The sequence below is a fragment of the Neoarius graeffei genome, chromosome 16, assembly GCF_027579695.1.
Source record: "Neoarius graeffei isolate fNeoGra1 chromosome 16, fNeoGra1.pri, whole genome shotgun sequence".
Taxonomy (NCBI): Eukaryota; Metazoa; Chordata; class Actinopteri; order Siluriformes; family Ariidae; genus Neoarius; species Neoarius graeffei.
The window spans coordinates 31,677,034-31,700,734 of NC_083584.1; the positions used below are offsets into that span (position 1 = coordinate 31,677,034).

Below are 23,701 nucleotides of genomic sequence, written 5' to 3' on the forward strand. Positions count from 1 at the left end.
CGTTACTATTTGGAGGAAAGTATATATATATATATATATATATATATATATATATATATATATATATATATATATATATATAGTTACTATTTTGGAGGAAAGCATTTTTATATATATACACAACCCCGATTCCAAAAAAGTTGGGACAAAGTACAAATTGTAAATAAAAACGGAATGCAATAATTTACAAATCTCAAAAACTGATATTGTATTCACAGTAGAACATAGACAACATATCAAATGTCGAAAGTGAGACATTTTGAAATTTCATGCCAAATATTGGCTCATTTGAAATTTCATGACAGCAACACACAAGGACGCGTTATCCTAATGGGCTTCATGGGCAGCTGCCCAGGGCCTCGGCCACTAGGGGGCCTCGGATGTAGCGAGATCGGAAAATATGAAACGATATTTTCAGAAGTTTTGATCATATAACATTTTTGATGCATTTCGCCACCCGTAAGGAAGCCCACCTTGTCCTGTCGCATAAATCACCCGTCATTGTCAATATGATCACTGTGTCTTCACACGCTAAGCCAGCTTGAGTTCAATGATTTAATTAATGACTTTGCTTTCCAAAAAAGTAGGAAAGTGCCCTTGTAAGTTGACCCATGGCTGTCAAACTGAATGCGCAAAGCTGTGTGCCACTGCTGTTTGGGACATTACATGTGTGAAAGGATGAAATGTTTCACATAGCCTAACATTTTGAGATTTATTTCTGAGAAGCAAGATATAGAGCCCTGCACTCCCGCGGGAGTCCCGCAGGGCCCGACGCAAAGCAGTGCGGCGCGGGACAAATTTTGAAAGCTCCTTGCGGGCGCGGGCGGGAGGGGGAGTGCACAATGCGGGAGCGGGCGGGAGAGGTGATAAGCTGCAGTCCCGCTAACTAAAAACGTGTTTAAAATAAAATTTATAAATCATTAATTTATGTCTAGCATATATAATTTGTGCTGGATATTTTATTTGGCGTTAACAAAAACATTTTAAGATGCTTAAATTTGCGGATGTGGTCTAATCTCGCGTACGTTTCCGATTCCTTTCCGCTCTTCCGTGTTTGAGATCTCCGATCATGGCAGAAGAGCAGAGCTCCTCTAGTGAAGCTCACAGTGCTTCAGAAGTAAGTGCTGCTTTAAAAAGAGGTACATTGCTTGAAACGCACCCCTGAATGTGAGCTGTAGATATTTATGCTCAAATCCACTCAAAGTAGGGGGCGGGGTACCATCACGCTGTGTCTTTAAATTATATTAATTTCTTATAGGCCTACTTGTATTTCCTAGAATGTAAATGTGAGGAGTGACATATAAGCTATGTGCAATGTACAATATTCTTAATATCCACTGTAGATTTTGGTAGGTGTGTTGGGTATCTCTGTAAAGCCTCAGCTGTGCATGCCGCCTGGCAACGCGCACCCTCGCTACGTGCGCTAGGTGAAGGATCGGTCAGTGGAGAGCTCAGCTAAGCTCAGCATGTTTAATTCCCCAAGCCAATGACAAGAACTTTCGTGAAAAATAACGCGAACGTCTGCATCATGCGGGATTTGCGGGCGGGACAAAATATGGCAGGCGCGGGCGGGAGCGGGACTGAAAATCATAATTCTTTGCGGGAGCAGGACTGAAAATTCTGTCCCGAGCAGACCTCTAGCAAGATATTTTTCTTTCTTTGTTATCGCTCTTTGTTTTCACAAGTTAAAAGTCGCCTGGATTCCAAAATGAAAATGAACGGTTATATATCAAATGAATGTTCTTGTTCTGAATACTAAAGAAACTGTTGTAGGCCTGGGTTATGTTCTTGACATGTTGTTCATTGACTCACTCATTCAAAGGCTTCTTGAGGCTAAACTTTAGTAAACCAGACTTGTTAACCGTGATGTCTGATGGATTTTTTCATCATGCAATTGCCTATTTCACCATTGCTTTTTCTCGATTAAATAGGTGTTGATGGATATAAAGTTTTATCGTTCAATGGTATTTCTAATTGTGCCACTGTCATTATTTAAGTTTCTGTGTCTAGTTAGACAGGCACGTCTGAGGGGGTGAATTTGCTGAGCGCAGTTGACAACAGGTGGGGGTGGGGCCTCAGGGGGGTGTCTGCCCAGGGCCTCGGCAAGGGTTAACGCGGCCCTGGCAACACATCTCAAAAAAGTTGGGACAGGGGCAATAAGAGGCTGGAAAAGTTAAAGGTACAAAAAAAAAAGGAGCAGCTGGAGGACCAAATTGCAACTCATTAGGTCAATTGGCAATAGGTCATTAACATGACTGGGTATAAAAAGAGCATCTTGGAGTGGCAGCGGCTCTCAGAAGTAAAGATGGGAAGAGGATCACCAATCCCCCTAATTCTGCGCCGACAAATAAAAACGGAATGCAATGATGTGGAAGTTTCAAAATTCGATATTTTATTCAGAATAGAACACAGATGACATATCAAATGTTTAAACTGAGAAAATGTATCATTTAAAGAGAAAAATTAGGTGATTTTAAATTTCATGACAACAACACATCTCAAAAAAGTTGGGACAAGGCCATGTTTACCACTGTGAGACATCCCCTTTTCTCTTTACAACAGTCTGTAAACGTCTGGGGACTGAGGAGACAAGTTGCTCAAGTTTAGGGATAGGAACGTTAACCCATTCTTGTCTAATGTAGGATTCTAGTTGCTCAACTGTCTTAGGTCTCTTTTGTCGTATCTTCCGTTTTATGATGCGCCAAATGTTTTCTATGGGTGAAAGATCTGGACTGCAGGCTGGCCAGTTCAGTACCCGGACCCTTCTTCTACGCAGCCATGATGCTGTAATTGATGCAGTGTGTGGTTTGGCATTGTCATGGTGGAAAATGCAAGGTCTTCCCTGAAAGAGACGTCGTCTGGATGGGAGCATATGTTGCACTAGAACCTGGATATACCTTTCAGCATTGATGGTGTCTTTCCAGATGTGTAAGCTGCCCATGCCACACGCACTAATGCAACCCCATACCATCAGAGATGCAGGCTTCTGAACTGAGCACTGATAACAACTTGGGTCGTCCTTCTCCTCTTTAGTCCGAATGACACGGCGTCCCTGATTTCCATAAAGAACTTCAAATTTTGATTCGTCTGACCACAGGACAGTTTTCCACTTTGCCACAGTCCATTTTAAATGAGCCTTGGCCCAGAGAAGACATCTGCGCTTCTGGATCATGTTTAGATACGGCTTCTTCTTTGAACTATAGAGTTTTAGCTGGCAACGGCGGATGGCACGGTGAATTGTGTTCACAGATAATGTTCTCTGGAAATATTCCTGAGCCCATTTTGTGATTTCCAATACAGAAGCATGCCTGTATGTGATGCAGTGCCGTCTAAGGGCCCGAAGATCACGGGCACCCAGTATGGTTTTCCGGCCTTGACCCTTACGCACAGAGATTCTTCCAGATTCTCTGAATCTTTTGATGATATTATGCACTGTAGATGATGATATGTTCAAACTCTTTGCAATTTTACACTGTCGAACTCCTTTCTGATATTGCCCCACTATTTGTCGGTGCAGAATTAGGGGGATTGGTGATCCTCTTCCCATCTTTACTTCTGAGAGCCGCTGCCACTCCAAGATGCTCTTTTTATACCCAGTCATGTTAATGACCTATTGCCAATTGACCTAATGAGTTGCAGTTTGGTCCTCCAGCTGTTCCTTTTTTGTACCTTTAACTTTTCCAGCCTCTTATTGCCCCTGTCCCAACTTTTTTGAGATGTGTTGCTGTCGTGAAATTTCAAATGAGCCAATATTTGGCATGAAATTTCAAAATGTCTCACTTTCGACATTTGATATGTTGTCTATGTTCTATTGTGAATACAATATCCGTTTTTGAGATTTGCAAATTATTGCATTCCATTTTTATTTACAATTTGTACTTTGTCCCAACTTTTTTGGAATCGGGGTTGTATATTTTAAGTTTATCGAGCACTTCTGAAACGCTTTTATTACTGTTATTTCCCAAGCACTACCGTACGTCTGCGTTTCCGCCCGGTTCCTAATAACGGTTGGACACAGTGTGCAGCATGAATTGTGGTCCGTCATGGAAGCCGGTGTTTGGAGAGTGGAATAAATTCGCGTTTGGTCTCTGCGATGGAAGAAACGCATGAGAGAGCTCCATCAGTGATTGATCGCTATTATACACGATGGTATAAGACAGGTGAGGGTCAGTTCAGTTCCCTGCGTTTGTATCATTGCTTTCCTGAATGTTTCTAACTGTTATGGAGGGAGCCAGTGACTAAAGTTTATAAGTTCTAGAGCTCATAAAGGCAGCAGGGCTAAATGTAGTATTTGCATTTGAGATGTTGACTTGAGTAAGAGTTTGACTGACAGTTAAATTGCTTCCTGTATAATAATTATTTCATATGATCGTGGACATGCCACTAGATTAACCTCCTCCTGATGCCTCTTATAGTTGAAAGTACATTTGGTGTGGCTTTTTGTTCCAGTGTTATCTAGCTAACGCAGAAAGTGAGAAAATTGGATAGCATGACATACTATTCCTCCTGAAAACTACAGCTTAGTCTGTACAGTTCTGAATTACCACGTCATCATGGACCAGGGGAAGTCATGGCTTAATGGTTAGAGCAGTACCAAAAGGTTGTTGGTTCAATTCCCTGGACCAGCAAGAATGACTGAAGTGCTCTTGCACCTAACCCCCAACTGCTCTGGGTATGTTGTATGTCGCTCTGGATAAGAGCGTCTGCTCAATGCCTGTAATGTCTCATCTCATTATCTCCAGCTGCTTTATCCTGTTCTACAGGGTCACAGGCAAGCTGGAGCCTATCCCAGCTGACTATGGGCGAAAGGCGGGGTACACCCTGGACAAGTCGCCAGGTCATCACAGGGCTGACACATAGACACAGACAACCATTCACACTCACATTCACACCTACGGTCAATTTAGAGTCACCAGTTAACCTAACCTGCATGTCTTTGGACTGTGGGGGAAACCGGAGCACCCGGAGGAAACCCACGCGGACACGGAGAACATGCAAACTCTGCACAGAAAGGCCCTCACCGGCCACGGGGCTTGAACCTGGACCTTTTTGCTGTGAGGCGACAGCGCTAACCACTACACCACCATGCCGCCCCGCCTGTAATGTAATGTCTTTTTTTTTTTTTTAATCCATAAAAACACAGTACAGTTAGAAATTCCCAAACATTAACTGATCAGTGGTGGGTTTCCCAAAAGCCTCTTAATGCTAAGAGCATCTTAACTAGGAGAGAGAGAGCGTTCATTGTGCTGCTCGCTCTAGGGTCATTCCACATCAATTCAACCGGGGCCCGTGCACTTAGGTCTCAAAAAATCACCAGATGTACCCATGTTACCTAGGAGAAAACACAATTTATTTGAATGCAAGATGTATATTCAGTGATTTTAGGGGCACCTGTAGTTACTCTCAATATTGAGAGTAATCACAGGTGCCCCTAAAATCACTGAATCATTGAAATTGAAAAGGATCCCTCCACCCCTGCACAGGCACTCTCAGGCGATCATGTCAGGGCAAAATTGGCCTTTGGTTATTTACTCTTTACATTAATGTTATAGAAAACATATTGCTCTCAATGGTGCATTTTGCCCATGTTCAGGGTGGAAAATAAAAAAGAAAGATTTGAGTAAGACAAGCCAAATTGGTGTTTTTAAAAAGGAGGGATCATGGAGAATAAAGAGAATTTTTTTTAAAAATCTGTGCACATTCCCACAAGGTGTTACAGTGCTCTGAAAATGACATCCAAAATGATTTGTCAGACTTGAGGTCTTCTGTTTAAACACTGATAGTTTCCTTTCTGTTTATTGCTTTTGAGTGTTTCTATTTATCTCAATAAGGGAAAAAAAATCAAGAGCCTATGTTGGGTAAAAATGTCTTCTGAAGGCCTAAACCTCCAATAAAATTTTGATCATCTTTGAGGGAGTGCTATGACCATGCAGGATCATCCAGACCCAAAATGACAGTTTTGATACATACTATTCTTATTTATGTACCAGCATGCAAAATTTGAGCCTCCTACATGGTTTAGTTCTTGAGCTATGGGCTTGTGAACTTTTTTTTTTTGTCAAAGTCTGAACAAAATTGACCCCCCCAGCAAAACTGGCTGTAACATGGAAAGTATACATCTTACATTCAAATAAATTTACAGTGTTTTCTCCTAGGTAACATGGGTACATCTGGCGATTTTATTTATTTTTTTTCCAGAATTTGAGACCTAAGTGCGCGGGCCCCGGTTGAATTGACGTGGAATCACCCTCTACCATTTAATGATCATCTTTGAGCTACGATGCTTTTGGGAAATTCAGGCCAGTTTTGGACTCTTACAGTCATGCTTTTATGGCTGAGGACTACAGTTGACTTGCTAACTTTAGGACTGCAGTTGTCATGAACAGTTTTGCACTCAAGTTTCCATCAATGAAGAGTTTATAACATCAACGAAACTGACTTCATGTTAAAACTGTTAATGTTATAGTCATGTTGTCTGTTGTTGCCCAAATGAGGATGGGTTCCCTTTTGAGTCTGGCTCCTCTCGAGGTTTCTTCCTCATGTCGTCTGAGGGAGTTTTTCCTTGCCACCGTCGCCACAGGCTTGCTCACTGGGGATAGATTCGGGATAAAATTAGCCCATGTTTTAAGTCGTTCAAATTGTGTAAAGCTGCTTTGCGACAATGTTGTTAAAAGCGCTCTACAAATAAACTTGACTTAACTTTAGTCAGGTCATAAGCCAGCTGTGCAGCTTTGAGCAGTTCGGGCTGTGTTTTGGCAGCTGACCACTGGTCCGAGCAAGCAGGGATGTTACATCAGAACATCCCCTTTTTTGTAGTATGAGATCAGTATGGAAGAATTGACTTGTTGACTCACTTTCAGATATGAAAGGAAGGTCATGTGAAGACCATTGCATCCTACAGCACTCAAACAGGTAGATATATTCTTTTGAGTTTTTCCTGTGATGCATCGAGTTATTTTACAGGATGATCTAACAGCCAGATGTTTTATATCCAGGATCTGCATCATCACTCTTGCAGAGTCTCACCCCATCCTCCAGCAGGGACGCAAAATCAAGAGCATCGATTACCGGATCAGTGACGGATGCAGCCGCCTGAACAACAAAGTATCTGGCAAATCAAAGCGAGTGAGTTAATTTCCTACTGCTGACTCTCGTATTACTGTAGCAGCTAGAAATATGCAAAGTGTGAACGTTATCAGTGAATTCTTACAGGGTGGTCAGTTCCTGACCGAGTTTGCGCCACTGTGCAGAATAACATGTACGGATGACATCGAGTACACCATCTTCAGGTGAGTTACAGATCTAACCTCCAAGGCTTTATAGTACAAAGGTAAAGAGGGAACTGCATTTGCTTTGAGCACAGTCTGAAGACACAAACTCAAACGTGCTATAGAGGTTCATTGGGACTGAGATCCTGCAGCAAAAAACGTCACAGAAGCCAGCGTTTGGCATTGGAGGGAGGGAGGGGGATTAAATTAAGCAGTCCCTCTTATACCTCAAGACCTTACTAGATATTGCACTAATTAACCATGTGAGAATCCAGAAGCTCAGGTCTGTTCCTTCTTTGTTTTTTCTTACAGCTGTATCAGAGGCCGTCTCTTAGAAGTCAACGAAGACATCCTGAAACGCCCTGATCTGCTACTGGAGAAGGTAAATTTTAAAAATAATCTTGCAGTAACTCGAAAGATTCATAAAAGAGCCGAGACGCTTTTAAGTGATTCATCACAGAGCTCACAATTTGAAATAAGTTGAAATTTTTTTTCCCCACACAGTACTGTTTCTTAGGTAGTGCCATTTTTCCTGCAAAATACTCTGCACCACTGCTTTGCATCAGTGATCCACTGCCATACGGCCTTGGTCACGCTATCAGTCCCAATTATGTTGCACAAGGGGTAAAATTGAAACATCCTTGTATGTACCCAGAACTATTGCGTATTAGGAAATCAAAAAGAATCGAAACACCGGTTACAGAGGCAATTGAAAGTCCATGCGTGACAAAGGTTTACAGAAAATAGTCAAATGAACTTTGGCCAAATGGCACATCTAAAAATTCTCAGTGTTTCAGAAGTCTGTATATTACACCGATTATATGTTAGACCAGGGGTTCCCAACCTTTTCTGCTTTAAGGCCCACCTTGTAATGAGTCGAGGCCCATTAAAAAAGATCCCCAGTTATTTTGGCTCATCTATTCTATTAGAATCGAATAATTTATTGTAAAGTGTATTAATGGGATGCAACATCACTTCCTGTTACAGAGGGGAGCCCAGGAATTACATAAAAACAAACTGTTTTAAATTGTAGGTATTGTATTTAAAACTGTATGGATGTGCCAGAAGCGAACATAAAACCCTGCATGCGGGTCATTCTCACTCAAAAGGGATTAATGATCCAAAAGTGGAGTCTGGTCCATTAACACAAGAACTTATTGCCATGTTTGTGTACAGCAAACAAGCAAGTTATTAAAACAAAGTACCGTACACTCAAAAGTTGATATATACAGTAAACCACTCAATGGGATTAGATCCTTACATGCTAACAAAGAAGGATTTTTCCTACGAGTTGGAAAATTATCCATCCGTTGAGTTCCCCGACATCTCAAACTCCCTGGTGCTGCAGACATCGTTCTACACGGACACACAGATGAAAACCTGGAAGAGCATAACTTTTTATATGTGGCTGGGTTAAAGATCTGGGGGTCAGGACACGACAAGATATGCGACAGTAGACGGATCTAAGTGCAGGAAGAGTGTTTATTAGCAGGCGTGATGTTTACAAAAATGAAAGCAAAGCAGAGTATTTCAAGTGTTAAACATGGCTAGAAACAAATGTGACAGTGATGACATTTTGCAAAGCCTCTGTGAAAGTTGTCCATATCCGCACGTGCTAATTGTGCTCAAATCAGTATCGGGTGTTTCCCATAACAACCAGGTCCCAGGAGAGCGCACAACACACTGTGAGTGCACACGGCTGCTCTAGCTGCACTAGACTCAAGTGCGCAAAGGCGTGACAGTCAAGTGTTCACCTGCTGTGTGACCATAGCTTTTAGCTCACGTGTGTGTATATATCGCCATGAATCGCCTCATTTTCATCAATAACCCATCGTGAGCTGTAGTGTGACCGTAGCTTAATGAGGTGGATGTGATGTCAGATCAGGGTTTCTGCAGGCTTGAACAAGTTCAATTTAAGACTTTTTAAGACCATAACAGGTTAAATTTAAGACTTATGCTGCACAAAAAAAAAAAAAAAGAAAATTGGGAGAGCCTGAATTACTTTCAAAATAACAAAATTTATCATCATTCACCAATGAACTCATTACATCCCTAGGGTGCGCTCTTGCATTAATGAGGAACTAAGTTGCAGTGGAGCCAAAGACATCCCGCAAATCACTTGATGAGGCATTCGATTCCGTACGGTTTGCGTGTTGTAGCGTTACAGTTTGCACGGAGTCAGCTGATACACCGTCTCGAGATGTGCTTGGACCTGACAACGGTGAACAAAATTGAGTGATGGCATGCGATTGTTGCAGACTTTTATGGGCAGCCTGGTGCTTCTCCGCCGTCGCGTGCGATTCCAGTGCCTTTACACCCAGGGTGCTGAGTTTGAGTGTTCTTTTGCACAATGTGCAGTACGCCTCAAACGGATTGTTTGGTACACGTTTTAACTAGTCTACGAAATCATTGCGTTCAAGCCAGCAGTCGTTAAACTTGCATTTGCCCATTTTGCTACAAACCGTGACAATCTCCCTCGCTTCTTTTAGGCTCTACTGTCCAAATGCGCACGTGCCATGCCCTGTGCATCACCATGCCAACCGGGCTAGACGCTGGATTCCACTGTGTCTCATTTGTAGTTTGCAGCATAGCCTACTGATACTAAGTAGGCCTAGCCTATATGACTAATTATGAATATCAACAACGCATTTAACAAAAAAAAGCGAATGGGGTAAATGGACGTAAGGATTTAAGACTTCACAAAATTACATTTAAGACCTACAATGCAAAATATGCTAGTATTTTAGACTTTTTAAGGCCTTAAATTAGGATTATCAAATTTTAGACTTAAGACTTTTTTTAAGACTCTGCGGAAACCCTGCAGATGCAATCCAGCAATTGGACCCTACTACGAGTAAAAATGAGCTTCAACTTGGGGGGGAATCTACAGCCCACTAGATGGTGCTTCATGGCCCACTAATGGGCTGCGGCCCAGTGGTTGAGAAACACTGTGTTAGACTCCGCCTTCTCAGAGAGCATTTTGACTGACTCCAGTTCTTACCTGTTGGGACGCAGCAGCCTACTAGAAAGAACTTCGAGTTGTTTAAGGAAAATGTCGCATACGGAACCATGGGTTTGCATTGCATCTGGTGAGACTGACATTCAACATGCAGCTTGAATCTTACTACACATTTAAACTATCAACTGTTTGTAGTCCAACCAACAAGAAATTTAGAGGCAATGCCAAACAGGCCAGTTCCTCTCTGGTCCTATATCTGCATGCAACACGGCATGGGAGGCTTTGGGTGACTGTGGTCACCTGGAAATAGATCAGGAAAAAAAAAATTATGCTAGTCCTATACAAACATATGTTGTACTTTTGGGGATAAATCTCTAACATGATCTAATAGGAACTTTAACATGACATTTTTTGGATTGGGACCAATAATGCGACCAGGGCCATACCAGTCCTTGTTTGCAACATTTCTATCACCTGGAAATTGTGTTCATGACTAAATGTTTGGTCTCATCTATCCACACACTAATTGTCGAGGCATGATGAGGTTTAGGAGCTGCATTTTGTGAGTTACTCACAGGAAAGGCTTCTTTTGTCAACCCATACCAAATAGCTTGTGCTGGAGGAGGTTCAGTAGTTGATTTTGAATATTCACCACAGTAAACAGTGCAATTCAGATCAGGGCAGGTGGGTTTCCCAAAAGCATCGTAGCACAAAGATCATTGTTAAATGGTAGAGCAAGCATCACAATGACCGTGCTCTCTCTTAGTTAAAATGCGCTTAGTGTTAAGTAGTGGTGTTGTCAAGTCACTAAATCTCGAGTCCCCAGTATTCAAGTCTGAGTCAAGTCCAAGACTCCAACCGCACCATTTGATGGTGGCTGTTTTAGCGCCATTAACATTCGTTTGTTCCTGAACATGACGTATGAACAGGTGAATGTGCATTCTCTTTGTCAGGGTTGGGAGACGGATGTACAGTAAGTGTGTTTATTAATACAAGTGAAGACAGGTAAACGATCCAGAACGGCAGGCAAAATCATAAAACGGGCAATAGGTTGAGCGAGGCACAAACAGGCTATCGTAGACTCGGCAGAATCAAAGACGAGAAACAGGAAATCAGGGACCAGGAAACCAAACAAGGCTCGGTAATGTGTCAGCAACACAACTCAATACTTCGCAAAGTTTTTGTTTTCACAGTTTTTGTCTTGCCTGCGTAGCAGGTTGTGAGACATAGCGGTCATTTTTCCAGACATCCGTCTGTCCGCAAAAACTTCGACATTTTCAAACATCTCAAAGTAAAGGTGATCCTGTGCCCATACTGCATATGCATATTCGCCATGAGGAGGGCTTCTGCCCCAAGGGTGAATTATGATTATTATTATTATTTTTTTTTTAATTTTGACCTATGATAAATTTGACAAAAAACTGACATTTTCAAATATCTGCAAAAGTAATGAACACATTTTAACATCCACCCTAAAGAGACCTCCTTCCCCAAGGTTTTTTTTTTTTAATGTGAACTTTGAGCTTTTGTCTTAATGTAATGCAAAATTATATTTGCTTGCTTCTGAGCAGGCGAGACTTTGCTGTGCTTCTGGTTATATCGGCGTGCTGATTGTGCCTTAATCCTGTGCAGGTGCAAGTCGTTTACGGTGCACGTGTGAGAGTCTGCTTGGCGTGCACGCGCTGTCCGGAGCGTACCCAAGAGTCTACCTGATACACGCGCCAAGGCGCGCAGGTGTGACACTTGCACAAAATTCGTACAAAAATTAATGTAGATATAAATATCTTATGCCAAATTATTATGGCATGTTACAAAAAAAATAAAGAAAAAATCCGAGTCCAAGTCGAGTCACGAGTCCTTAAAATTAGGGCATGAGTCAGAGTCCTGGACTCGAGTCCTACAAGCCTGGCGTTAAGAGGCTTTTGGGAAACCCATCCCAGATTAGTGTGGTGATCTTTGCCTCCACCACCATTCACTGTCATTTATGAAATGTTAATTTGCTCATGTATTTTGTATATCCATTACCTCACTTGTGTGCTTCCACCACCATCTGTCTTTGCTTTTTCCCTTTAGTGAGGATTTTACACGTGTGCAACATTTGGTTAAAAACAACTGTTCTAGGCTTCTGACAGCAATGTTAATGTACATCATGAACATTTATTTTTGCCTCATTTGAGAGAAAGTACCTTTTTTTTTTTAAAAAAATTGTTTTCCTCATTCAAGTCAAGTCTCTTGAAGGATGCCAATAATTCTGGAAATCTCATTTGAGTTCCTGTATCTTTTCATAACACTAATGGAAACTGCCGTTGATTCCCCTTTTCTTTTGCTAACATTTCAGAAATGTGCTACCTGTCCTAAATATTAGATTCATGATCCAGTACATGGTCATTATTTTCATTTGTTGTGTGTTAAACGACAGTAAATGTTTTGTCCTCTTTTGACCAGCCCTCCACCAATGGCTACATAGCAGTCATCTTACCCAAGTTGGAAGAAAGCAAAACTGTCACCAAAGACCTTCTGACTAGAGAACAATATGACGACGTCGTCTCTAGACGAAGTACTCAACCACCACAAGAGTCTCTCTGAAATCAACAGAAAGAGCACTCTCACTGTGTTTAGTCAAATGTTCATATTTAATATTATATCCCTCATCAAAAAATTCCTGTGCAGGGTTTGGCCAAGGACATAATAGTTTCACCACTGATTAATGTATCTTGCGACATCAAAAAAAAATGGATATGGTGTGAGTCCAGTCATGGTATATCCTGGATATACCATTAACTGATGTCACAATTTCAAGTTATACGGCCAACTCGAGTCACAGCTGTGGCTCTGTGAGCATTTCTGCATGTGTAGATCTACGTATCATGATCATGCTTAGCGAGGCAGGTGATAGCATGGTAGAAAATAAATAAGAATAAAAAAAAATGGTATATTGCACATGTGCAGGTCGAAGGTCACTCCGACATAAACAACAAACATGGCTGCCTCCAGTGAGCTTATGTCAATCTCAGACAAAAGTTAAACACTCGGTATGGAATTTTTTGATGGGGGATATTTAAGTTATTCTACGAAATTGAGTTGTACGTGAGCTGATGAGGCGCGTAGCACCGAGTTGTCTATAAGCCATGTATGATGAGATTGAGTGGGATAACTGTTTTATTCTATCCACATTCACTGGATTTTGAGAAACGGAGCATTATTATTTTTTGCAAATTCGATAAATAAAAACTTTATAGAAAATGTCCGACAAAATCATTTCTGCTTAGAATGTAAACAAACTGGCGAAATGAGTAGCAATTTGTGAAAAATGTGATAATTTGTGAAAAATAAAAAATGTTCTTACCATCAAATCTTTTTTTATAATTTTTTTTTTTTGTGGTTGTTTCCAAATAGTTTTTATTTTGTCCTCAGTTAGTTCAGCAACACGCGCCGCCATTTTGTTTTCCTCTACTCACGGTATATGAGCTGATATCCTAGTAGTAGAGTAGCCAATCCGAGTGCGTGATTGCTCATATGCAGTGAATGTGGATAGAATAAAAATCAAATATACCATGCACTGAGAGGCACCAGCAGTTATGGATTCTCTTCAGTGACTGGCATAATACTATTTTCTTCGGGGCTGTGACACAAAATAGTACTATACCAGTCACCTCAGAGCATCCATAATTTCAATCGGATCCTCTCCGTGCATGGTATATTTGATTATTTTTTATTATTTAGTTTTGTACAGGATATGATTGATGTCAACCCTGAATTATTATTATTTTTTTTGTATTAGCACCAAATAACTGATCCAAATACTGTTTAGTCAGACCTTTCAAACGATTAGTTACAGGATCAGATGTTCATTTGTACTTACCAGTAGTGGGTCAGTTTGGTTATCGTATGATGTTTGTGTTACCATTCTCTGCACATTCACACACAATTTTGTAAATAGACAAATAAAAGACAGTCCACAATGTAAGAAAAATAATGTATATTTAGACTTTTTTTTCTCTGAACAATCATTCAACTGTCAAAAGGATCCAAATGGTTCAAAACTAATTTCACACAAGTTCATAGTTTCTCAATCATCACTAAAGCTTAAAGCTTGGCTGCGGTGCTCATGAAACGACAATTACGAGCGTGTTCTGAAACTTCACACATCGACACGTTTTGGACGCTTCACTCAGCTTCCAATCATAGTAAGTGAGACGTGAGGCAGAAAGGAAACGTCAGATCGTGCTGTATGAACCACTCGCTCCAACATACCATACACAGCAGTCAAGTGTTTTGATTTTTTTTTTTTTTTAGAAAGTCTTCATCCAGACCGTTTGGCGTTACTGTACCAGAGCTCAGCGCATTTTACGTTTCAAGTAACAATATGAATCACAGTGACCTACAGGACAGTCCATATGAGGAGGCAGTTACCGTCAGTACAAGCACACAAACAAAACTTCCTTTTAATACCATAGCGACATTCTTCAGCACTGCTTTTTGGGAACGTCGAGTCCGTGACACGGCGCCTCATGCCCTGGTGCTGATGGCCTGAGAGATGATGGGAACTGGACATATTTGGTGTCAACGTGTAAATGAGGCAGATACATTAAATACAGTGTGTCAGTGTCCTACACTAAAACAAGCGAGGCGGATTTCACTTCTATTTCAAGCTATTCTGTTAACACGATATCACTTAGGGAAAATTATAAACTCCGTCTTAGCGGTAGCCAACAGTAGTAAATAGCAGGGCAGTTTGGACTTGACCTCAAAACATGCACTGATTTATGTGAAGAGAAAGAAAAACTGCATTGATGTATTTAGTTTTGTGGGTGTTTTTTTTTTTTTCCTGTCTCTGCCACAGAGTCCAAAAGTCTCAAGAGAACTGTTTATTTCATTAGTGCTTTAAATACCAGTACATTTTTTAAAATACCAACTAAGCAAAAAATACATATTATGGTCTTAATATATATTAAAAAACGATATAATGAATATTAAAGCTAGACTGCCTTTCAGATTTTAAGTGTAGGTCATAAAAAGAATTTTCCCCGACACCCAATTATCGTTTAGTGAACCGAAAGCTACTGAATTCGAATCACAGACTTCCAATTTTTTAAAACAGAACAATTAATGAATTTTGGGCCATGTGGCCCTAAATTCTCTGCTATTTTTTCTTACTTCATGACCCAATACAAGATATGTCATGCATCATGTGGTGGGCTTTCCCTGTTCGCGCAAGGCATTGTGGGATACAAATTTGAAACAGGAGAGAAAAATGGAGGACGCGAGTGTGCGAATGAAACGTGAAAGACCGACTACAGTAACAGAAAGTGAGAAGAAAAGATGTTATGTTGCGAAGGAAAGGAAACACAGGACCAAACTAATAAATATCGGCGGTCAGCGAGCATCTCGGTGTGATCAGCTGTTCATTTAGCGACAGAATGATGGAACTGTCAGTGCACGGTCAAGGTAAACCTGTAGATGGCAGTAATGCAACACTGTGGATGCCAGCTGCCGTAAAACCCAAAAGAAGAAGAAGGTGGTAAACCTGCGCATACGCACACCGGACTTCCTCTGTCTGGTTAACTGCACGAAGCGAGTGATTTCATGCACATTATTTGCTCAGGAATCCCCTCAAATTAAATAACTTCCCAGCTACAGAATGGCTTGATATTTTGTGATATATTACAGAATCACATATCACAATGACCAAATTTCAGAGGGAATAAAATTTCACTGCTTTTATGAAATCAAAAGGCCATCTAGTTTTAATAGATATCAGAAAGTTTAGTATAAATGCACAGGTCATTATAGAAAATCACATGTGTGGTTTGGTCAAGAAATTTGGACTATAGGGAGGGAAAGTGAAACACAGCGATTCTAGTGGTAGCGCTCCTAAGCCGAGAGCCATACTATTGAAAATCCCATAGACCCAATTTAAAAAAAAAAATCCCACGAAGTTATGACGTGGAACTTGTACACCCCAAAAAATATGTTGTATATGTTGGGATTATCTACTAACTGAACGTATCGGGTGAAATTTCGCTGTCTTTTAAAAGATCGAAATTGCACCTCACCTGTCAGAAACGGACTACAACCAAACTGTCTAGTCAGAGTCGCTCATATTACGGCAGCAGTAGGCTTGACGAGTTGTGTTCTTCATACTAGCCCTTACGAGTGCTGACAGCTCTCCCTGTGAATAGCGGCAGTTGACTACATGCCCTGATCCGTAATGGTTATCCCCACGAGGGATGCATTTCTTATTGGTACGGAAATACTCCGCCAACCACGCTATACAAATCGGCATGTTGATGTAGGCTACTCGCCGGCCGCTACCTGCTACAGATTTGGAAAGGCGCTAGACTTGCGGTGACGCCACATACGCGACGTCGGGTCCGTGTAGTCTTTGATCAGCTTATTAAAAAACATTCAAAACAATTCAAATCGGTGGAAAAAATAAAGTATGATCACCAGGATCGATACAGCTGCCTGACATGCACAACATATGGAAGCCATTGTCTTAACTTTGAAGTGTAACCCGAAATATAATTTTTTGAAAAGATATTCCCATTGGGCGGCACGGTGGTGTAGTGGTTAGCGCTGTCGCCTCACAGCAAGAAGGTCTGGGTTCGAGCCCCGTAGCCGGCGAGGGCCTTTCTGTGCGGAGTTTGCATGTTCTCCCCGTGTCCGCGTGGGTTTCCTCCGGGTGCTCCGGTTTCCCCCACAGTCCAAAGACATGCAGGTTAGGTTAACTGGTGACTCTAAATTGACCGTAGGTGTGAATGTGAGTGTGAATGGTTGTCTGTGTCTGTGTGTCAGCCCTGTGATGACCTGGCGACTTGTCCAGGGTGTACCCCACCTTTCGCCCATAGTCAGCTGGGATAGGCTCCAGCTTGCCTGCGACCCTGTAGAACAGGATAAAGCGGCTAGAGATAATGAGATGAGAAAAGATATTCCCATTCATTTTGCCATAGAGGTTGGAACGCATCCAGTAGGGGGCGATGAGATTACTTTCCCTCCCTATTTCTCGATAATCACCTCGAGCGACTTGGTAATATGTTGGCCAATCTCATCACCATAAGTGAGGAAGAAGTAGAAATTATGAAAGAAAATGTTCCGAAAAGCACTAAAGATGCTACAAAGTTTGGCCTAAATCTATTCATAGGTCAGGTGGAGTTGTGATTTATTTTATCGATTTCAAAACAAAGTATTTTATGTGACTTGGTGTAGATAAGTGACAACCCTGTGCCGTGCCTTTATTCCATTTGCATGCCGCTTTTGAAGATTGAAATAATTTTTTTTTTAAATGCGATTTAAAAATTTTTTTTTTAAATAATCACTGGTGTATTTCCTAAGACAGTTATCCACCTCAGGTTCAGTGAATATCAGTGAATAATAACCGACACGAAGCCGGAGGCGGATAATTGTTTTAGCATTAATAAATCATATTAAAAATTATTTCAATCTTCAAAAGCAGCATGCAAATATAATAAAGGCGTGGCACAGACTTGTCACTTATCTACGCCAAGTCACATAAAATAAATCACAATTCCACCTGACCTTTGAATACTTTTAGACTGAACTTTGTAGCATCTTTAGTGCTTTTGGGAACAGCATTTTCTTTCATAATTTCTAATTCTTCCTCACAGTGATGAAGCGATTGGCCGCCATTTTGTTGAGGCGATTTATTGAGAAATTGTCTGAATCTCTCGACCAATCAGTGTGTGTGATTTTCTATAAATCACCTGCGTATTTATACTAATTACTGATATTCACTGAGCCTGAGATGAATTGTTAAATATTAAGATGCAGTTCTTTTTTTTTTCTTTTATACAAGAAACTCCTAAGCAACACTAAAGTTGTTTCAGACTTTTTATATAAAAAATTGTCTTAATCCTTTAAATCACATTCATTTTTGGAATGGAACGTGTTCAACTTCCTACAAGCGTGTTATCATTCATCACTGAATAACAACATTAATAAACGTCTGATATCGAACGACCAACTGAGTCACAAGTGTAAATCGTAATACAGGAAACAGTTAAAATAGGAAATTGTACCTCTTAATATAAATATTCAGTAAACTAAAAACAAAATGTGGGTGCATCATGGAACGAGACAAAACTCCACAAAGTAAAACATCTTTTCCAGTACTACTGTTATGAAGTTTTAGTATTTTTAAACAGATCCTAAAATCTGATTAGTTGAACTGCATTTGAAGCCAAATGTAAATTCCTCAGTCTGACATCACAATAACAGAGTTCTGTATTAATGAGCCACAAATTAAACTGATAAAACGTGGCTTTCTTCTACATTTTATCCTAGCATATTGGTGCCTCCTCTTTTTTTTTTATTTTTTTTTTATTAAATCATCCTTTAGTGGAGAATAACCTGGACTGCGAAATATAATTTGTGAAATGTATGATGAAATAAAAACAGTTCTCGGAGAGAGAGACTTTTGGACCTTATAGTATGTGAGTAGTGCAGCAGGAACGCCAGTATGGAATCAATTTTGTGCCAAAATGTTCATACAATACTTTTGAAATATCAAACGAAAAATCAAAATACAAAAACAGAACAAAAAGTCAATTTTTTTAGACTGGCAAACAAATTATTCGTGTAATCGTGCAAAATATCAGTCTATTACTCTTCAGAAACCTTTTATTTTTGTTCCGCATCTTTATCAGTTTTGTTTGACGTCATTTATTTTGGTTGCGATTCCAGCTTTCTCGTTTGCGCTCCCTGACTTTTTGCTTGCAGTTTTGGCACAAACTTCACGTGTGGGTGGGCTGTCCAGGAATGCATTCCCATTGGCTAACTTGTGTTTGACTGACAGCTACGCTCAGCCATTCCCTACTCGGATTTTGGCGGACTGTTTGACGAGTGACCGATCCATTGACGGTAAACAAGGATCAAGTGGACTTCAGTGACGACTGTTGAATTAATTCAGTATCATAGTCGCCACTGAAGTCCACTCGATCCTTGTTTACCGTCAATGGATCGGTCACTCGTCAAACAGTCCGCCAGAATCCGAGTAGGGAATGGCTGAGCGGAGCTGTCAGTCAAACACAAGTTACCCAATGGGAATGCATTCCTGGACAGCCCGCCCACACGTGAAGTTTGTGCCAAAACTGCAAGCAAAAAGTCAGGGAGCGCAAACGAGAAAGCTGGAATCGCAACCAAAATAAATGACGTCAAGCAAAACTGAGAAAGACGCGGAACAAAAATAAAAGGTTTCTGAAGAGTAATAGACTGATATTTTGCATGATTACACGAATAATTTGTTTGCCAGTCTAAAAAAATTAACTTTTTGTTCTGTTTTTGTATTTTGATTTGTCGTTTTCGTTTGATATATTTCAAAAGTATTATATGAACATTTTGGCACAAAATTGCTTCCATACGCCAGGAGCCACTGCACAACACAAAATATATGTGGCAAAGCGTGTGTGTGTGTGTGTGTGTGTGTGTGTGTGTAATAATACTCCAGGTTTCATTAGCTCTGGGATAGAAGGGCTCTGAGCTACTTGCTCTCTAAGAAGGTGAGATTGGCCATGTGCTGCTCCAGGGGTTTGACCCTGAAGCCATTGGAGCTTTTGCCATTCAGTGCATCTTCTTTAACCGGAGTGTGCTGCCTCTCCCTCCAGGCCTGAGAGGAATCCAGACTGCTGCACTCTGATTTACACTGACAGGAAGAGATGGAGAGGAAAGGATAAGCAAAATATCAGTTGTTAGCCATATAATAAATATTATTATACATACGGGCCACTTTTTCCATGGAATAAAAATGGGTTCTATTCCCTTCTATTGGTTTTACTGATAGCACGCAATATTATCATCATATCGCTTATCCTCTGTGTATTACACCACTCTCCCCAATGGAGAATGAGCATGCAATATTGTTATAATATTGCACATTATCAAAACAACACGACATCACACTTCGGAGCTCATGCGAAGATCCAATGATAAAACTTTTCTGCTGCACCTGCACACAATCATTTCTTTGTCTGCCGGGAAAGAGAGAAGACGAGGCTAATCCAGTACTCGGATTAAGCACTAAATAAATAAACTGAAACTAAAGATGCGCTGAACACCCAAAAGGCGACCAAAACTTCATTATATGTTCTTCACGCATATTTACAAGAGAAAAACATACCAACGGACATCGAAAAACTGGAAAAAAAGGGACACATCGGAGATGTAAAACTTCCGCGCTAGTGAGTGACTGTGACAGTTTGTAAACAAACATGGCTGCGAGGTTTTGCTTTGTTAAAAGTGGAAGATTTTGAGAGAGTTTTGGCTGCCGGTTGCTCCGTTGTATGTAGCTGTCGATATTGATTTTAAAAGTAACTAAGTAAATTACACAGGGAAATGAATACTTAAGTCTAAGTGAAAAATACTGTGGTGAGTGTACGTGGAAGAAGAGTCTGGAGACAGGAATCTTAGTTTCTCAGGCATTAGCCCATGCTACTGATGAACGCCAGAGCAGCTGGAAGGTGACTTCACTGCCACGCTAACTCCGTTACGTATAATAATAATGGCTGGCTTTTTGCCATGGTATACAGTATATCAGATATATTCCATAGCAGCATAATAATAATAATTACATATATCAGATATAGTATAATAATACGTACGTATAATAATAATAATGGCTGGCTTTTTGTTGTGGTATATCAGATATATTTCATTCGGCTAGCATGATATTGAACTCGTCGAATATCATGCTAGCTGAATGGAATATTATATATATATATATATATATATATATATATATATATATATATATATATATATATACACACACACACACACAGTGGTGCTTGAAAGTTTGTGAACCCTTTAGAATTTTCTATATTTCTGCATAAATACGACCTAAAACAATCAGATTTTCACACAAGTCCTAAAAGTAGATAAAGAGAACCCAATTAAACAAATGAGACAAAAATATTATACTTGGTCATTTATTTATTGAGGAAAATGATCCAATATTACATATCTGTGAGTGGCAAAAGTATGTGAACCTCTAGGATTAGCAGTTAATTTGAAGGTGAAATTAGAGTCAGGTGTTTTCAATCAATGGGATGACAATCAGGTGTGAGTGGGCACCCTGTTTTATTTAAAGAATAGAGATCTATCAAAGTCTGATCTTCACAACACATCTTTGTGGAAGTGTATCATGGCACAAACAAAGGAGATTTCTGAGGACCTCAGAAAAAGCGTTGTTGATGCTCATCAGGCTGGAAAAGGTTACAAAACCATCTCTAAAGAGTTTGGACTCCACCAATCCACAGTCAGACAGATTGTGTACAAATGGAGGAAATTCAAGACCATTGTTACCCTCCCCAGGAGTGGTCGACCAACAAAGATTGCTCCAAGAGCAAGGCGTGTAATAGTTGGTGAGGTCACAAAGGACCCCAGGGTAACTTCTAAGCAACTGAAGGCCTCTCTCACATTGGCTAATGTTCATGTTCATGAATCCACTATCAGGAGAACACTGAACAACAATGGTGTGCATGGCAGGGTTGCGAGGAGAAAGCCACTGCTCTCCAAAAAGAACATTGCTGCTCATCTGCAGTTTTCTAAAGATCATGTGGACAAGCCAGAAGGCTATTGGAAAAATGTTTTGTGTGCGGACGAGACCAAAATAGAACTTTTTGGTTTAAATGAGAAGCGTTATGTTTGGAGAAAGGAAGACACTGCATTCCAGCATAAGAACCTTATCTCATTTGTGAAACATGGTGGTGGTAGTATCATGGTTCAGGCCTGTTTTGCTGCATCTGGGCCAGGACAACTTGCCATCATTGATGGAACAATGAATTCTGAATTATACCAGCGAATTCTAAAGGAAAATGTCAGGACATCTGTCCATGAACTGAATCTCAAGAGAAGGTGGGTCATGCAGCAAGACAACGACCCTAAGCACACAAGTCGTTCTACCAAAGAATGGTTAAAGAAGAATAAAGTTAATGTTTTGGAATGGCCAAGTTAAAGTCCTGACCTTAATCCAATGGAAATGTTGTGGAAGGACCTGAAGCGAGCAGTTCATGTGAGGAAACCCACCAACATCCCAGAGTTGAAGCTGTTCTGTATGGAGGAACGGGCTAAAATTCCTCCAAGCCGGTGTGCAGGACTGATCAACAGTTACCGGAAACGTTTAGTTGCAGTTATTGCTGCACAAGGGGGTCACACCAGATACTGAAAGCAAAGGTTCACATACTTTTGCCACTCGCAGATATGTAATATTGTATCATTTTCCTCAATAAATAAATGACCAAGTATAATATTTTTGTTTCATTTGTTTAACTGGGTTCTCTTTATTTACTTTTAGGACTTGTGTGAAAATCTGATGATGTTTTAGCTGATATTTATGCAGAAATATAGAACATTCTAAAGGGTTCACAAACTTTCAAGCACCACTGTGTGTATATATATATATATATATATATATATATATATATATATATATGTATGAGAGAGAGAGAGAGAGAGAGAGAGAGAGAGAGAGACCAGTGTTTCTCAACCACTAGCTGAGCACCATCTAGTGGGCTGCGATTTTTTTTTTTCTTTTCCCAAGTTGAAGCTCATTTTTACTCGTCGTAGGGTACAATTGCTGGGTTGCCTCCAATGCCACATCTGCCTCATTAAGCTACGGTCACACTACAGCTCGTGATGCTTTACAATGGGCTATTGATGAAAATTAGGCATTTTGGTGGCGATGCATGGTGATATACATGTAAGCTAAAAGTTATGGTCACACACCAGATGAACAGGCGGCACGGTGGTGTAGTGGTTAGCGCTGTCGCCTCACAGCAAGAAGGTCCGGGTTCGAGCCCCGTGGCCAGCGAGGGCCTCTCTGTGCGGAGTTTGCATGTTCTCCCCGTGTCCGCGTGGGTTTCCTCCGGGTGCTCCGGTTTCCCCCACAGTCCAAAGACATGCAGGTTAGGTTAACTGGTGACTAAATTGACCGTAGGTGTGAATGTGAATGGTTGTCTGTGTCTATGTGTCAGCCCTGTGATGACCTGGCGACTTGTCCAGGGTGTACCCCGCCTTTTGCCCGTAGTCAGCTGGGATAGGCTCCAGCTTGCCTGCGACCCTGTAGAACAGGATAAAGCGGCTAGAGATAATGAGATGAGAATGAGCAGATGAACACTTGACTGTCACGCCTTTGCGTGCTTGAGCCGCACTCGCTCACAGAGCACTTTGTGCACGCTCTTGGGACCCAGTCGTTATGGGAAACACCTGATACTGATTTAAGTGCAATCAACACATGCAGATACGGACGCTGTTTTCACAGAGGCTTTGCAAAGTATCATCATCATCATCATCACGGTCACGTTTGTTTCTAGTCATGTTTATAACGCTGTTTAAATCAGGGCTTTGAACCGGTTCAAGGAACGAAAACGAAAACCGGGAACTTTTTCTATTTCACATGGAACAGAAACGAAACCAGAAACTTTATTATTTTTTATGTTCCGGAACAGAAACGCTTATT

The 23,701-nt window shown here is 40.8% G+C and overlaps 2 protein-coding genes across 2 annotated transcripts in view; one reads left to right on the plus strand and one right to left on the minus strand.

Moving 5' to 3' along the window:
* Window positions 1–4,029: 4,029 nt before the first annotated feature.
* abitram (actin binding transcription modulator) lies at window positions 4,030–14,206 on the plus strand. The gene is made up of 6 exons (XM_060942780.1): window positions 4,030–4,160; window positions 6,861–6,912; window positions 6,996–7,125; window positions 7,213–7,289; window positions 7,581–7,650; window positions 12,673–14,206. The coding sequence occupies exons 1-6, from the start codon at window positions 4,094–4,096 to the stop codon at window positions 12,811–12,813; spliced, it is 537 nt and encodes a 178-aa protein (XP_060798763.1). The 5' UTR covers window positions 4,030–4,093; the 3' UTR covers window positions 12,814–14,206.
* Window positions 14,207–19,592: 5,386 nt separating this feature from the next.
* The window catches only part of ctnnal1 (catenin (cadherin-associated protein), alpha-like 1), a 176,867-nt gene continuing 172,758 nt past the window's right edge, over window positions 19,593–23,701 (minus strand). The window contains exon 19 of the mRNA XM_060942063.1: window positions 19,593–19,888. Within this exon, the coding sequence (XP_060798046.1) occupies window positions 19,727–19,888 (162 nt within the window). The 3' untranslated portion in view covers window positions 19,593–19,726. The remainder of the gene's footprint in view (window positions 19,889–23,701) is intronic.

Excerpts from the sequence above, each read along its gene's own strand:
- abitram (XM_060942780.1), top strand. The coding sequence starts at position 4,094 with ATGGAAGAAACGCATGAGAGAGCTCCATCAGTGATTGATCGCTATTAT. Across the intron at positions 6,913-6,995 it reads ATCCTACAGCACTCAAACAG|GATCTGCATCATCACTCTTG; the intron begins GTAGATATATTC and ends TTTTATATCCAG. Across the intron at positions 7,651-12,672 it reads CTGATCTGCTACTGGAGAAG|CCCTCCACCAATGGCTACAT; the intron begins GTAAATTTTAAA and ends TCTTTTGACCAG.